At 41.5% G+C, this 15355-nt stretch overlaps 1 protein-coding gene across 1 annotated transcript in view; it reads right to left on the bottom strand.

The window, feature by feature from the left end:
• LOC136620816 (cytochrome P450 2C23-like) overlaps window positions 1-15355 on the bottom strand; it is a 63081-nt gene that overhangs the window by 17591 nt on the left and 30135 nt on the right. The window contains exons 6-10 of the mRNA XM_066595817.1: window positions 9871-10033; window positions 8880-9029; window positions 7457-7617; window positions 5320-5496; window positions 3635-3776 (exon numbers count right to left, since the gene is read on the bottom strand). Coding sequence (XP_066451914.1) covers window positions 3635-3776; window positions 5320-5496; window positions 7457-7617; window positions 8880-9029; window positions 9871-10033 — 793 coding nt within the window. The remainder of the gene's footprint in view (window positions 1-3634; window positions 3777-5319; window positions 5497-7456; window positions 7618-8879; window positions 9030-9870; window positions 10034-15355) is intronic.

Here is a 15355-nt window from a genome sequence, read left to right as displayed (position 1 = left end):
AAGCGTAGCCGCTTGTCAACCGACAGTGCCGACAGGCTAACACTCATCAAGATGAACAAAGGCTGGATTTCCCCAGACTTCTGTTCTCCACCAGCGGACAACAGCGATACGTAAGCAATACGTAGGCTGCACCCGCGGATGGAAGCTACGTTCTCTATCACCATCAAAAACGGGGACATTTCTGCTTCATCAATCTGTGTCTAATATTCCTCCTCCTCCTCCTGCTCCTCCTCCTGAAACCTCACGTAATCACGCTGAACGGGCAATTTTTCTTAGGGCCACAAGGCTCACTCAAATAATTTTTCTGAACAATTTTTATAAGTTTCAATGCGCTTAAAAGCGTTGGAACTTTAACTTGAACCAATTTTTCGTTACACTGGGCTGCCTCCAGGCCTAGTTACCACTTAAGCCACATTAACCAAAGCGATTCACCTGCCATCTTGGTTGGGCATGGCCAATTTTTACTGAGGTACATTAGTACTGTTGGTACACCAAATTTTTGGGGCCCTCACCTACAGTGTAATCATAGCAATTTGTATGTTCTTCGCCTGCACTCATGGTACAGAAAGGTGTGTGGGGTTGGCCTACACTTTAGCTACATAAATGTAACTTGGGCCTTGGCTATACTAAGGCTACTGAAATGGAACTAAGACTGCGCTCCCGCTATACTGCTGCTTCGGAATTGTTACTGGGGCCTGTCTTGAGTGCTACTATTGCTGACATGGAACGAAGACTGCACTCCCGCTATACTGCTGCTTCGGAATTGTTACTGGGGCCTGTCTTGAGTGCTACTATTGCTGACATGGAACGAAGACTGCGCTCCCGCTATACTGCTGCTTCGGAATTGTTACTGGGGCCTGTCTTGAGTGCTACTATTGCTGACATGGAACGAAGACTGCGCTCCCGCTATACTGCTGCTTCGGAATTGTTACTGGGGCCTGTCTTGAGTGCTACTATTGCTGACATGGAACGAAGACTGCGCTCCCGCTATACTGCTGCTTCGGAATTGTTACTGGGGCCTGTCTTGAGTGCTACTATTGCTGACATGGAACGAAGACTGCGCTCCTGCTATACTGCTGCTTCGGAATTGTTACTGGGGCCTGTCTTGAGTGCTACTATTGCTGACATGGAACGAAGACTGCGCTCCCGCTATACTGCTGCTTCGGAATTGTTACTGGGGCCTGTCTTGAGTGCTACTATTGCTGACATGGAACGAAGACTGCGCTCCCGCTATACTGCTGCTTCGGAATTGTTACTGGGGCCTGTCTTGAGTGCCACTATTGCTGACATGGAACGAAGACTGCGCTCCCGCTATACTGCTGCTTCGGAATTGTTACTGGGGCCTGTCTTGAGTGCTACTATTGCTGACATGGAACGAAGACTGCGCTCCTGCTATACTGCTGCTTCGGAATTGTTACTGGGGCCTGTCTTGAGTGCTACTATTGCTGACATGGAACGAAGACTGCGCTCCTCCTATAATGCTGCTACTGATATGTTAGTGGGGCCTGTCCTAATGCTACGGCTGAAATGTTACGAATTCTGGGCTCTGCCTATACTGCTGCTAATGGTATGTCTCTGGGGTGTGGAAACAGAGGCTTCCCAAAGACATGATGGAGGCGAGGCCATTTCCCACCAACGCGGTTACTGTTAAGGTGCATATAACCACGGACACGTGGAGAGGACACGTAGTGCCTCAAAAACACCCCCTCTCCTCCTCCAACAGGGAAAACATTCTTGGCAAATGCCTTTGCATTGGTTCGTCTGGTGGCAGTCCAAGAATTTCACCTTTACCGACACAACAAGAGAGCCCCCACACCATCCCCCCGCCACGGCCCACTTAATCCTGGCCGCATTCCGAAAACCAACAAAATACAACCGTGCTACTAGGTCCGCAGTCACCACCACATTACCACCAACGCGGTTACTGTAAAGGTCCATATAACCACGGACACGTGGAGAGGACACGTAGTGCCTCAAAAACATCCCCCTCCTCCTCCAACAGGGAAAACATTCTTGGCAAATGTCTTTGCATTGGTTCGTCTGGTGGCAGTCCAAGAATTTCACCTTTACCGACACAACAAGAGAGCCCCCACACCATCCCCCCGCCACGGCCCACTTAATCCTGGCCGCATTCCGAAAACCAACAAAATACAACCGTGCTACTAGGTCCGCAGTCACCACCACATTACCACCAACGCGGTTACTGTAAAGGTGCATATAACCACGGACACGTGGAGAGGACACGTAGTGCCTCAAAAACATCCCCCTCCTCCTCCAACAGGGAAAACATTCTTGGCAAATGTCTCTGCATTGGTTCGTCTGGTGGCAGTCCAAGAATTTCACCTTTACCGACACAACAAGAGAGCCCCCACACCATCCCCCCGCCACGGCCCGCTTAATCCTGGCCGCATTCCGAAAACCAACAAAATACAACCGTGCTACTAGGTCCGCAGTCACCACCACATTACCACCAACGCGGTTACTGTTAAGGTACATATTACCAGTCTGACTGGGGCATGCAGACACCTTGACAGAATTAATAGTGTGTGGCACATAGGTTCCCCATTGCTATGCCTACGTGTGCAGCTCCTGATGGCGGTGGCACAGGATTCTATTTCTCATTGCTTCTGTACAGCATTGTGGGCTATCGCCCCGCCACTTTTAAAGAGGGTCGCTGCCTAGCCATGCCAACCCTCTGCAGTGTGTGCCTGCGGTTCCTCCTCATGGCAGACGCACTTCTAAATAGACATGAGTGTGGCGTGGCATGAGGGCAGCTGAAGGCTGCGCAGGGACACTTTGGTGTGCGCTGTGGGGGGGAGGGGGGGCGGTTGGTCAGCATGTAACCCAGGAGAAGTGGCAGCGGAGTGTCATCCAGGCAGTGATTGTGCTTTGTTGTAGCTAGTGTGGTGCTTAGCAAAGGTATGCCATGCTAATGAGGGCTTTTCAGAAGTAAAAGTTGTTGGGAGGGGGGGGGGGGCACTCTTGCCGGTATTGTGGCTTAATAGTGGGACCTGGGAACTTGAGATGCAGCCCAACATGTAGCCCCTCGCCTGCCCTATCCGTTTCTGTGTCATTCCCATCACTTTCTTGAATTGCCCAGATTTTCACACATGAAAACCTTAGCGAGCATCGGCGAAATACAAAAATGCTCGGGTCGCCCATTGACTTCAATGGGGTTCGTTGTTCGAAACGAACCCTCGAACATCGCGGGAAGTTCGTTCCGAATAACGAACACCTGAACATTTTGGTGTTCGCTCATCTCTAGTAATTATATATTAAACGTTAAGTTTTATGTATCAGTCAGACAGTTCTTCTCGGGGATAAAATTATACTTTTGGTTTTGAAGTATACTGTTGCCACGGTGATAGAGACTATGAGAATCAAATCTATAGCTTGGCATTTTAATACAAGATAAATAAAAGATCTCTTTTAGTGGGGATCCCAAGTGGGCTTCATCTTGCCTTATGGACTATTAGTTTGTATTGAGTTAATTAAGCCTGATTCCCATAGGTTTAACTTCTTTTTGCAGCAGTCTCAGAGGTGGGACTCACATCTATTAGACGTTAATGGCTTGTGAATATGCTATGAAAGTCTAAGATGGGAATAACCCCTTAAATATGTAATATTTTCTTACTTTGTATTTCAGGATATTTCATCATTAATAGTAACCCCCATCGTAGAGTGGTTGAGGTGGTCTCCATCCCAGCGGAAAATAGGTCAATCACCAGTATGCTCAGGTTTTTATTATGATAATATGTCTTCGATTCAGTCTTTCCCTTTATAATATAATTGAAGAAGAATTGTGGTGAGTAACATACGATGCAGACCGATGCGTCAGATGTCAATACGATACAGCATGATGATAAATATGCTAGAAGCTCTAGTCTACTCTAGTCTACTCCGAATGCTTTCGAGAAGTTAAGTTGTCCAACACCTACAATATCTAATTTACTTATTAATATGACATTCACCCTCATAGCTTACATCAGCCATTGCCCAAAGGTTTATAACCTCATGGCATTATATTGTTGGGTGTGCAACTTTTTTTTATGGGTCCTCTATTGCTACGTGCACTTGACCATGCACACTGCTTAGAGCAATAAGTTGTGCATGGAGAAATTGTATTTTGGACTATATTGTGCCACCTGCTGTTTCTATCTGCAGATATTCTAACATTAGTCCTGGAATATCTGTGGATAGAAACAGCAGGTGGCGCTATTCAAACATTAGTGCTGTAATTTCTGGGGATAGGAACTTTTTTTTTTTTTTTAAATAAATGTAAATACAAAAATGTTCAGAATCATGAGCTGGATGCAACTATAAACAATATGTTTTGGTGGACAGCCTTGAATAAAGGCATTATCCAGCTTTTAACTATTGATGGCCTCCTTTAAGGATAGGCCATCAATAGTAAATTGGTGGAGGTCCGCCACCAGGGATTCCCACTGACCAGCTGTTCACCAAGTCAGTATGCTTGTGCATGGAGCTGAAATGTGTAGGAAGCAGACAGCTCCATTCTATCAGCAGTTAGCGTTTTCAGTGAAAATAACAAAAAGGTCTCTGTGCTCATTTGGTACGGCAGTCGAGGCAACCACAGGTGATAAATAGCAATGTTCATTTATTCCAAATATATAAAAAGGGTTCAGATGATATACAACGCGTTTCGATGCTTGAAAAAGACGCACATAAGCATTGAAACGCATTGCATATCATCTGAACCCTTTTTATATATTCAGAAAAAATGAACATTGCTATTCATCACCTGTGGTTGCCTCAACTTCCGTAACAAACAAGCACAGAGATCTTTTTGTTATTTTCGCTGAAAGTGCTATTTCCTTTATATGCTTGCTGTGGGTCAGCAAGCATACATTTCTCCGCAGCTTTCCTGAATGCCGGACGGATTTGGAGGTTCTCCACTACTATTAATCTGACCTGGACTCGGCGGTGCTAGTGGGGTACTCCTAACCAGGAACCCCACTATGCACCAGGTAAGTCCCTCCATTATTTCTATACATCTATATGTGTTAAAAAGCACAAAATCAAACAGGAGGCGCTGCCGAAATTATTTTATTTTTATTCTCTCAGCAGTGGCCTGGGTCGATAATGTAGGCATAGTTCCTATTCTCCCTAAATGAAACTTTGACTCCTGATCAGCAGGGATCGAAGGCAATGGACCCCTGCCAATCTATTATGGTGATAGGCCATTAATAGTTGCAAACTGGACAACTGCTTCCTTTAAGCACAACAGTAATTCTAGTAATAACTTTGATATTGAAATTAGGTTATTCTGGCCCTTTAATACCCCATTGTAATATTTACCTCTTGTTCCTTAGCCAGGAACGCGTCAATGAAGTTCCTCTGATTATTCACATCAAATTCTTTTTTCTGTTCAGTAAATGTAGCCATGACAAATTCCTGCATTTCTTTGAAATTCTCTGCCAGTTTTCTATGGCTTCCAGGTAGCCAGCCGATCAGAGTGGGATAACTGTTATATAACTTCATATAGAAAGATAACAGCTGTCAGTATAACCTAATATAACATAATAATTGAATACAACACAACATAAAATCTAACCAACCATAACCTCCCTGATCATCCGGCCCTCCCTGCTACTTATACAGTTCTTCATTGAAGTGCTTTTATGCTTGGTGATGTGTTCATTATGTACATTTCTGTCTATATTCTGTGGTCTCCCATACTACACAGGCATTGTAAGAGTATTAAGGTTGCCTCCTTTTGTCTAAGTGTACGCAGCATCATTTGGTTGCCAGTGAGTCTCAGTAAAATCATAGCATTATAACATATCCTCCATGTTTTCCTATGGTCAGGGAGTATGGTAGAAGGTCATCTGCAATATGTTTTCCAACAAGAAAACATTGAGTTTATATTATAGTCACAGTAAGGCAATCAATAAAGTCTAATACAGTGGTCTGTGGCCCAGAATCCACATGCGGATCGCGACCCCTTGCTGGTTGTCCTGAGTTATGACCATATGTACTGACAACTGAAATTAGTAAAGACGTATTTTACCAATCAGCGCCAGTTTGGAAGGCAGTATACTAAGTGCTACTTGTAGTGTTTCTGATTGTGAGCCGATGGGCAATAAAATCACACCGATTTTTGCTAAATCGGATCATATCATCCTGATCTGATTTTTAGCAAAAATTGCCAAAATGTTGGCTCTATGCTTTGAGTGTGTTGGTTTAGCACTGCTGGTGGTCTGGGTTGAATCTGACCTTGATGGGGATTTAAACCTGGGATCCCACTAGTGCAGAGCAGCCATGCTAACCATTGGGCTGCCACCACCACAAGCTCTACTGTTTTTCATAGAGATCCCAATGGCTTAATTGAAAATCTGAATACGGAGTCCAGATTCCCAATTTTTTTTCTAAAATCAGGTTGGTCACTCCCAACCCAATTATTTCAATAATCTCTCGGCACTAGTTACATGTCACACAGAAATATTTATCAGCAAATGCTAACTATTTCTTGTTTCTCCACATTCAGGCTAGGGCTACACAACGACTTTGGACATGGCACTTGTGCCGCAGCCAATCGCAACATGGCCCTAGTACATCACATGCTAATATAAGATTTGAAATTCTTGAAACAGTTCGGTCACGGTAACTTGTGAATTGCAATGCAAGTACATTCAAGTTACATTAAAGGGGTTTGCTGGAACTAAATTATTGATGACCTATGCTTAGTATAAATCATCAGTAGTTAATCAGTGGGGGTCGGTCACTTACAAGCTCTGCCAATCAGCAGTTTGAAGAGCTTGTGATACTCACTTAAGCACTGCAGCCACTTCTCAGGCTTGTGACCTCACGTTTATCTGTCACATGTCCTGAGAGCAACTTAGTCACATTCAAGTGCATGGGATTAAGCTGTACCTGGTATGGACTGAAGCAGCAGTGATGCTCACCTGAGAACTGCTATCACTTCAATCAGCTGATTGGTGGGAGTCCCAAGTGGTGGAACCCCACCGATCCATTATTGATGACCTATCCTGCAGTTAGGTCATCAATAGTCTGGATCTGGAAAACTACTTTAACTCGTGATCTAGCAGGAAGACACTGCAATGCGATCCTTGGCAATTTATGTTGCACCCAAAATTGCTTTATGGCTCTAGCCTAAATATTTCATATTTGAGTTAAATGTGGTTCACAGGGCAGGCAGAAACATTTGGGGACATCTAATCTAATGGGTTATTTGTGAATTAGCCCATAAGAAGTAGACCCTTGTTGTAAGTGGTTGAGTCCAAAGTCATCTCCAAATAATATGGGGTTGTCTTCTACTGGAGTCTGGGCCCACTGGACTTGGTGGGCTATTCTGATCCTTTACATAGATCTTTTATGATATGAATATAATAGAAGGTGCTAACTTAGATGTTTTTTACATTCAGGCCTAAGATCTTCATGCTATAAGTCTAAAATGTTGTATAGAAAAACATACCTTGACCATTAAACTTTCCATGATCCTGATGTTTTCATTAATTAAATTCAGGAGCTTCAGTACAATAGGATCATCATATTCAAATCTGTGGTCCAGTATTATGGACACGATGATGTTGGCTACAGCAGTATTTATGATCGTCTGGTTATCAAACGGCTTTCCTAAAAATAAAAAAAAAGTTGGGGATGCGGTCAAATTTTGACTCTTGTAGCGACGTTGCTATATATAGAACATAAAGGATGATGGAGCCATCATCTTCTTAGGATGGGCTCTTCTTAGCTAGCTCTCAGCGTGCTCAATATGTCAAGTGGGAAGTCCCCACTACTCACTCTCAATGGTTGACTTGATTAACAATTCAACATTACCCGTTAAGAGTAAACTGTGAGATACACTCAGCTGACACATTGAGCACACCGGATCTAAGAAGAGCTTGTTTAGGTGAAGGAAAGCAAATATGTAAAAAATTAAAACAAGGATAGAGTCAGTGAGGCCGCAACTGCAGAGCCATGCATCAGCCCCACTGATTCTATCTAGTGATGGGTCCTCTTTAAAGGGACTATATCAAAAACCTTTTTTTGTATTAATGAAAACCAGATAGTGAAGCCTTTTACATTTTTATAATCTGTTTTTATTTTCTGTGGGAGACTGTTCTAGACCCGCTCTGTGACCCGTGCAGAAGTCATGGTGCAGGGATTTCTCGTATGCTTACACCTATTGTGAATGGTGGATCCTGTGTTATCTACATATAGGTGTAATCTGGTCTGTAACGTTAGTGAGATGACTGCTGCAAAGCTTTTATCTACAGATCAGGAAGTGACAGACTAGTATTAGTATTATGCTGGATTTGTTTAAAATACAGATTGTGACAAATTTAAAAAGAAAATCACCAAAAATTATTTAAAAATGTGATTTATATAATAGGTCATTTTCTGATGACACATTCTCTTTAAAGCTCCAGCATTTGCCACAGTATAGCCATACCCTACAGTACCATGGCATACAGATTCAGCAAACAACTCAACTAATGTCTTATTGTCTTATCTTTATTGTTACTTGATTGTTTTCAGTGGTTTTTGTTTTGTTGAGTTTCATTTCAACGTTTACTACATTGTACATTAAGTGTCAAGTTAACGTTTGATGTACTGTATCTGTACGCTACCCATTGGACCGAATGTTAAAAAAACATGTTTATTGTGCTGTCTACTGTACTTTCTTATAAAGTTATAAAAAGTTATGCTGATGCATGCCACCCCAAAGAAGGTCAAAAGTTCCCTCTTTTGACCTCCATTGGGTGAATTGGATTGTAAAAAGAAAAAGACTGGAAAAGGGAACTATGATTGACTGTATGCCTGCCATATGACCTGGGAGAACAGCAGAATTCCCATGTCTAGTGATTGGTGAGGATTTTTTTCTATGATCTTACCGCCATAGGATCTAAATGTCTGCATCAAGTTTTCACATTCTTCAGAGATCTTATTTTCTATACTCTTCTTTCCCATTCCAAAATCTCTTAACGTTGACAGCGTGAATTTCCTCATCACTTTCCAGTTATCTCCATGAGAAAACAGAACACCTGAAACAAATATGCAAGTTAGAAGAGCTCAACATTCAATGACCCAATCGGCCTATATAGTCTTCAGTTTATATAACTGCTATAAACTTGCCATTCATATGTGAACGTTGAATACCATGCTCATATGAAATGGGTCTCCAACACTTTATAGTATGGAGCTGCATTCACAATTCTTCAGGCCCAAAGCAGACTTCTAGTACCAGGACAAAATTTATTTAGGAACTGGAGGAGGGGGCAGGGGGTAATTCTTACTACCCAATGCATACTGAACACGGCACTGGTAATTTATGACTTTACATGCTGCTCTGATTGGTCAGTCTTGCTCATGTAAATAGCACTTGCCAATCAGGAAGCAGCTTGCACTCTTTGACTACTGATGCACAGTGTGCATCGAGGAGTAACAAGAGCACCATTGCTATGTAAGAAGAATGAAGAGGGGCCCCAAGAACAGGTAGGTTAATGGTAGAACTGGGGAAAGAATGGCACCAAGTAATATATCTTCTTCCCTCTGTTCCCTGGACATATTTTGTCCCAAAATGGAAGGAATGTTTTAACAGCTTTTTCTTCTGATTTGCATTCAGGGTAGAAGTATAATCTTTACATCAGGCATTGTAAAATAATCTGATATATGAAAAACTAACTGCTCTCTTTTTATAGACAACTCAATAACAACTCAGCTAAATTGCTATTGAGTTGTCTATCAACAAACATGTTGACAGTTTCCAGTAATGACCTGTTGAATTGTGGGTGCACCTATTGGCTATAACTAAGGTTCAGTTCAAGATAAGTAATGTCTGACCAGGGTATACAGTAAATAATTGACCCTGTTAATAATATTTACCATATCCAGCTGATGTTGTAGCGATTATTGGAGTAGTTGGTCTCCCAGATAACTCCTCACCATGGTTCATAAGAGCATCTTTCACTGTTTCATAACCACAAAGGATAACCAGCTTCTCCTGCCCAATCTGGATGCTGAATACATTACCGTACTCCTTTGACATCTAAAAAAAAACAATAAATCACAATAAAAAAAGGTAAACGTTATGGAGTATCTCATATATATTCTACCACTAGAGAGCGGTACTTTTTATACTAACCATGCACACTCCAGTACTGCATTGGTCACTATTGGACAACTAATCAGATATGAAAATGGCTTTACCTCTTTAACGACCGGGGTGTTTTGGTCCTAGAGGACCAGACACATTTTAGGGATTTTACCCATGTGGTGGTTTCACTGCCCTAATTTTTTCTTCAGCTACCAAGATTATTTTTGCAGCATTTTTTTCCCGCGACATAGAGTTATTTTTTAAACTGACTTTTTTTCTTCCATTTTTTTTTATTATTGGGTGAAAAAAGCCAAAAAATGTTTTAAAAAAGTTATGGTTGTTTATTTTTAAAATTAGTATATTTACGCTATAATAAAGTATGAGAATTGGTTCCTCATTTTGTTTTGGACGTTTTGATATATAAATGTTATAGTTTTGCATTACAAGGCGCATATAGCAGCGGTTTTGGTTGGCTTTTTTATGTGTATATTTTCTATTCTGTAATTTTTTAAAACTTATTTTTGTCACCATTTTTTTTACCATGTCCCCCATGACATCATATAAGACCTCTAGGAGTCATTCATATTGTATTTTTTTTTTCTTTTAATTTCATACTTTTCCCCCGCAACTGGGACTCCTATGGATGCCCCAGCTATAGTGGAAAACATCTTCCTGTAGTGACATCAGTCACTAACAGAGCTGATCAGGGTCTGCTAGGACACAGCAGCTTTGCGGTGACAGAGGGCACCCAGCGGTGACGTGACCGCCGGGTCGCGTAGTTGAAGTACTACTTCCACTTTTACTTTTCAGTATATAGTGCTCATTGAGCGCTATTTTGCCTTGGAAGGAGAAAGCAGAAGCAGTTAAAAACCACTTCTTCCTTCTCCTATAGGTCCTCGGCTGTGTCTGCCAGCCGAAGACTTGACCTGCTCCTACTTGATTGCAGGAGCACAATGTTGATATATGTCCCAACTCAATGCCAACGTGCTATCTTTAGGTTAAAAGAAAAAAAAAAAAAAGACAAAAAAAGATCAGAAAGTGTTTGTGCCTTTAGGAATTAAAGTTCCTGTAAACTTTCAGCAAACTTCTGACATGTCATAGTGACAAGTTTTGATCGGTGGAGTCTGGATGCTGAGACCTCTATAAATCGCTAAAACGATGGGTCAAAACCACTCATTTGAGTGCCGTGCCCAATCAGTACTCATCAGCTCTTCTGGGGATGGTGTATGGGCTCAATAGGAAGTCTATAATCACAGTCAAGAACTACAGTACTCTGCTGAGCACTTTTGCCCCTTTGTTTTAGGCTCTCAGCACCTGGACGCCCACCAATCAAACCTTCTTACATATCGTTATGATGTTCCAGATGGTTTGTTACCTCGTAAATGGATTTATGGGGCTTTTGTGTGTTGACCATGTGCATATTCCCAATGATCGGTAAAGGTTTTGGTCCTGGAGGAAAATTCCAATACTTGTCTTTTTTCTTGTTGTTGAAAACATAGATCAAAATTAAAAAGACCGTGGCAAATAGAAGAATTGAGACCGGATCCATGGTGAACATGACTCTGAAACACCTAGGAAAATACAAAAAAAAAACAGGTAAACATTGGGATTACTACTATGGATCATGTGGGTCATATACTGTAACCATAGTGTAAGGAATCGACTTATTGACTTCTATATCAGATAGCATTATGAGCATGCTTTTTATCATGTGCAGGAGACACTGTACAGGCAGGGGGAAGAGGGAGAAGAAGCTTTATTGTTCTCATCATTTTACGCGAATTAGAACTTTTTCTGCTATACCATTCTGGGACACTTGTGTGTGTATAGAGCTTTTTGTTTCTAGTAACACATTAGCTCCATATGGCCCAGGATGTGAACAACCCAATGATGGGTAATTGATAACCTACTCTTAAGGCCCTTTTACATACAATAATGATCGCTCAAAATTCACTCAAAAGCCTCTTTTCTCACGCAATCTGCAGCCCGTCCGGCTTCTATTGACTTCAATGGAAGCCGTCCATGTGGAGTCCGCAGGAAAATCGAGCATGCTGTGATTTTTCCTCCACAAGTGGAAACCGCAATTGGTTTCCGCTGGTGTTCATGAAAATGTCCCCCAATGTGTTTGGTTTGTGCCATTTTTTTCTCTGGATAATTCTTTGGATTCAGTCTTTTTTTTCTGCTCTATGTAAGCTGATTTTTCTGGTCTTTTTACTGTAGATTTTTCTACAGAATTTGAAAAAACACTGGTAAAAATGCACCTGCAGTTACAAAAAAAATAAACCCATCAGAAACATCTTTAACCCTTTCCAATGCAATTTGTATTCTGGTTTTCCTAGGGGGTTTACTCTTTTTCTGCTGTTATACAACAGTGCTATCTGCTGGCTAAAGCCAGTACTGCATGAGGTGACACATTGCATAGGCTCCAAAAGCAGAGAGGCTGGCAATATACATTAGGAGAACCCTCGACGGACATCTTCCAACATCGGAGCTGTACAGCCTTAAATCATAATGTCTTTAGACGTCAGACAGTGGATTGGAAAGGGTTAAAAAGGAAACAAAACATTATAAAAAAAACTTGAAATGCAGCCAGTAGTATTTCATGAGTTCTGCCTCTCTATAATCCACTATACAACTATTAGATATATGATCAGTGTCAGTTGTATACCAGTGGTCACATGACATGTTTGGTGGGTCACATGATTCATGTCCATTACTATGGACAGAGCAGCCCATGGACTGTTCCATTCCACTGTACCAGTACAGAAAAGGCATGGGAGTAGAATTTTAAATACATGTATATTAGAGAATTGTTTGAATTTCTATTCTATACTAAATAAATAAAAACAGTAAAAAGTGGACAAGCCCTTTAAGAGCCTACAAAGACTCTAAGAACATAATCTCTTACCGTGGAGTGTAGCTAACACAGTCGCTTTACTCTTCTCAATGAATGAACTGGGTTTGTGAACGTATTTAAACCCTGCGCTGACTTCACCTGTGAAGCTTGACTTGGGCGGGTCTATAAACATAGATGAAATAATTATCTTTCCTGTTAACCTTTGCCATGTTTTTACAGTGTCTGAATAGTCATTGGTCTTTATAAATGATTGCATCAGCTCTTGGCTCCTTCTCAATGACTTTGTTTAACAGATGTAACACTTTCCTCCCAGCAGGATGAGACTGCCTTGTTAGCAGCTATGAGTCACTATAATTATAACTAGGTCACCAGTGCTGAGTGGGCAAATCAGCTCTCCTTCTATCTCTCTAGAGACACCTAGTAGAAAGAAGCCACCCAGAAGAAGAAACGGGACCCCCCAGATCCACATCCAAGGCCCCTTATCTAGTCAACTAGTATTCTGCTTCGACAAGAACAAGAACCCCAAAAACAGCTGTCTGAAAATTGGCATCTTATAGAAAAGATTCTGGTTTGTCTTATATTAATAGTCATATTGCTTGTTTACTTATAGGAAAGTTGCCTTGCAATAAGAAGAGAGACAGATCTCTCTCTCCCTCTCCCCCCCCCCCCCCCCCCCCCCGCTTCCCCCCTGCTCACTGCCGCAACTCACCTCTCACCCGCGCCGGCAGCCGAACCTTTTCTTCCGAGCGGGGAGATACTTGCTAAGGACAATGCTCGATCGAGTAATTGTCCTTAGTGAGTATGCTCGCTCATCTCTACTCAGCAATCAATTGTTGAGCTCTGTTATTGGCTACAGCCTCGAATAAAGCAGGAAAGCGGAACTCTGAAAGCAGATGTGCAGCATTTTTTCCATACCTACCTAAAACTTTGATATGGTCCTATATACAGGAGAAGGAAAAAATATTTTTTCTAATCTACTCAAATGTACTTTTCTTTAAGTTTTTATTATATATGAAAGGTTATTGTAAAACATCTGTTTGGGTGTTGCACAGATTGTTGGTAATTTAAGTTGCACTCAGTTGACATACAGTATTGCCTCACTTTTACATCATTTTACAAGACAGTTCTAGCCTTGAACATTCATTATGACTAGAAATACAAGTATTTGGCACGTCGCCCTTGCTTCCACAAGATGCACTCACATTACCTTTCCTCTACATAGCTAACCTATATTATATAATTATGTATCCGGCACGCGTGGTTCTCATCACACCTATTCTCGGTTCTCAATGCTATTAGTCATGTTAAACTAAAGGTATCTTCACATTATCTGCAGCAGAAAATCTACTTTGAATCCGCAGTGGAAATTTCACCATCTTTTTTAATGTGCGTTTGTTCTTATGCAAAAGACCCAGAACATTTTTAGTTTTCTATGAACAGAGCTGTATAAGGGACAAGCTGTCATTTTCATTGGTCTCATTTAGAAGCACATGTGACTTTTTGATCTCTTTATTCCGTTTTTAGGTGACAGAATAAACAAAAAAATGCAGTTCCGACTTTATTTTATGACTTTCACCAAGCAATTTAAATGACATAAATTAATCGTACTGACCTGCAGAAAAACATTAAAATGTCACTTGTTTATGTTTTAGTAACTTTGAACAATAAAACATTAAAAAATAATGTCAGTTTCCCACGTTCCTTGCAGCAAAACCCCTCTTGGCAGTATAAATCAAACTACTAATGATGACCTGTGCGTCCGTGCGTGGGTTTGTGAGTGACTTACATGCTCCACGCCTGATCACATGACGGTGACATCATCAAAGGTCCTTCATCTCCAGTGAGGGAAATACATGCTCTGCCCCCGATCAAATGACGGTGACATCCTCACAGGTCCTGTACACACATGGCTGCTGTCCGGTTAGGTGTTCGTTAGTCTTTCATAGTAACTGAGGCCACAGGGCGTTTGTAGTCCACCTGTATTGTGCACAAGGATGCAGGACCTGCTGTGCTGCTTCTGATCCCTGTTGTATGGGATGAAGAATGTATGCAGCAGTGCTGTGTGTGTGTGACGTACATGTAACAGATGTGTGGTGCAGTGCGCCACCAGAAATGATGGTGCTATAATTGTACAACTTTTATTAATTTTTGAGGGTAGGGGGAGTGGGAAAAAAATAAATTCTGTCATTGTTTTTGGGACTTCGTTTTTACGCCATTCAGCATGCAGAATAAATAATGTGATAACATTATGCTTTACATCAGCACAATTCCAGCTATTCCAAATGTATACAGTTTTTTTTACTATTTTGCTATTTTTGTGCACTAAAAAACCCTTTAAAGAAAAAAATATATCTTTTGTGTCACTGCATTTCAAGAGGCATATTATTTGTATTTGTCTATCAACGGAGCTCTACAAG

Source organism: Eleutherodactylus coqui, chromosome 1, assembly GCF_035609145.1.
Source record: "Eleutherodactylus coqui strain aEleCoq1 chromosome 1, aEleCoq1.hap1, whole genome shotgun sequence".
In the NCBI taxonomy this organism is placed as follows: domain Eukaryota; kingdom Metazoa; phylum Chordata; class Amphibia; order Anura; family Eleutherodactylidae; genus Eleutherodactylus; species Eleutherodactylus coqui.
This window is presented reverse-complemented; position numbering and strand designations above follow the sequence as displayed.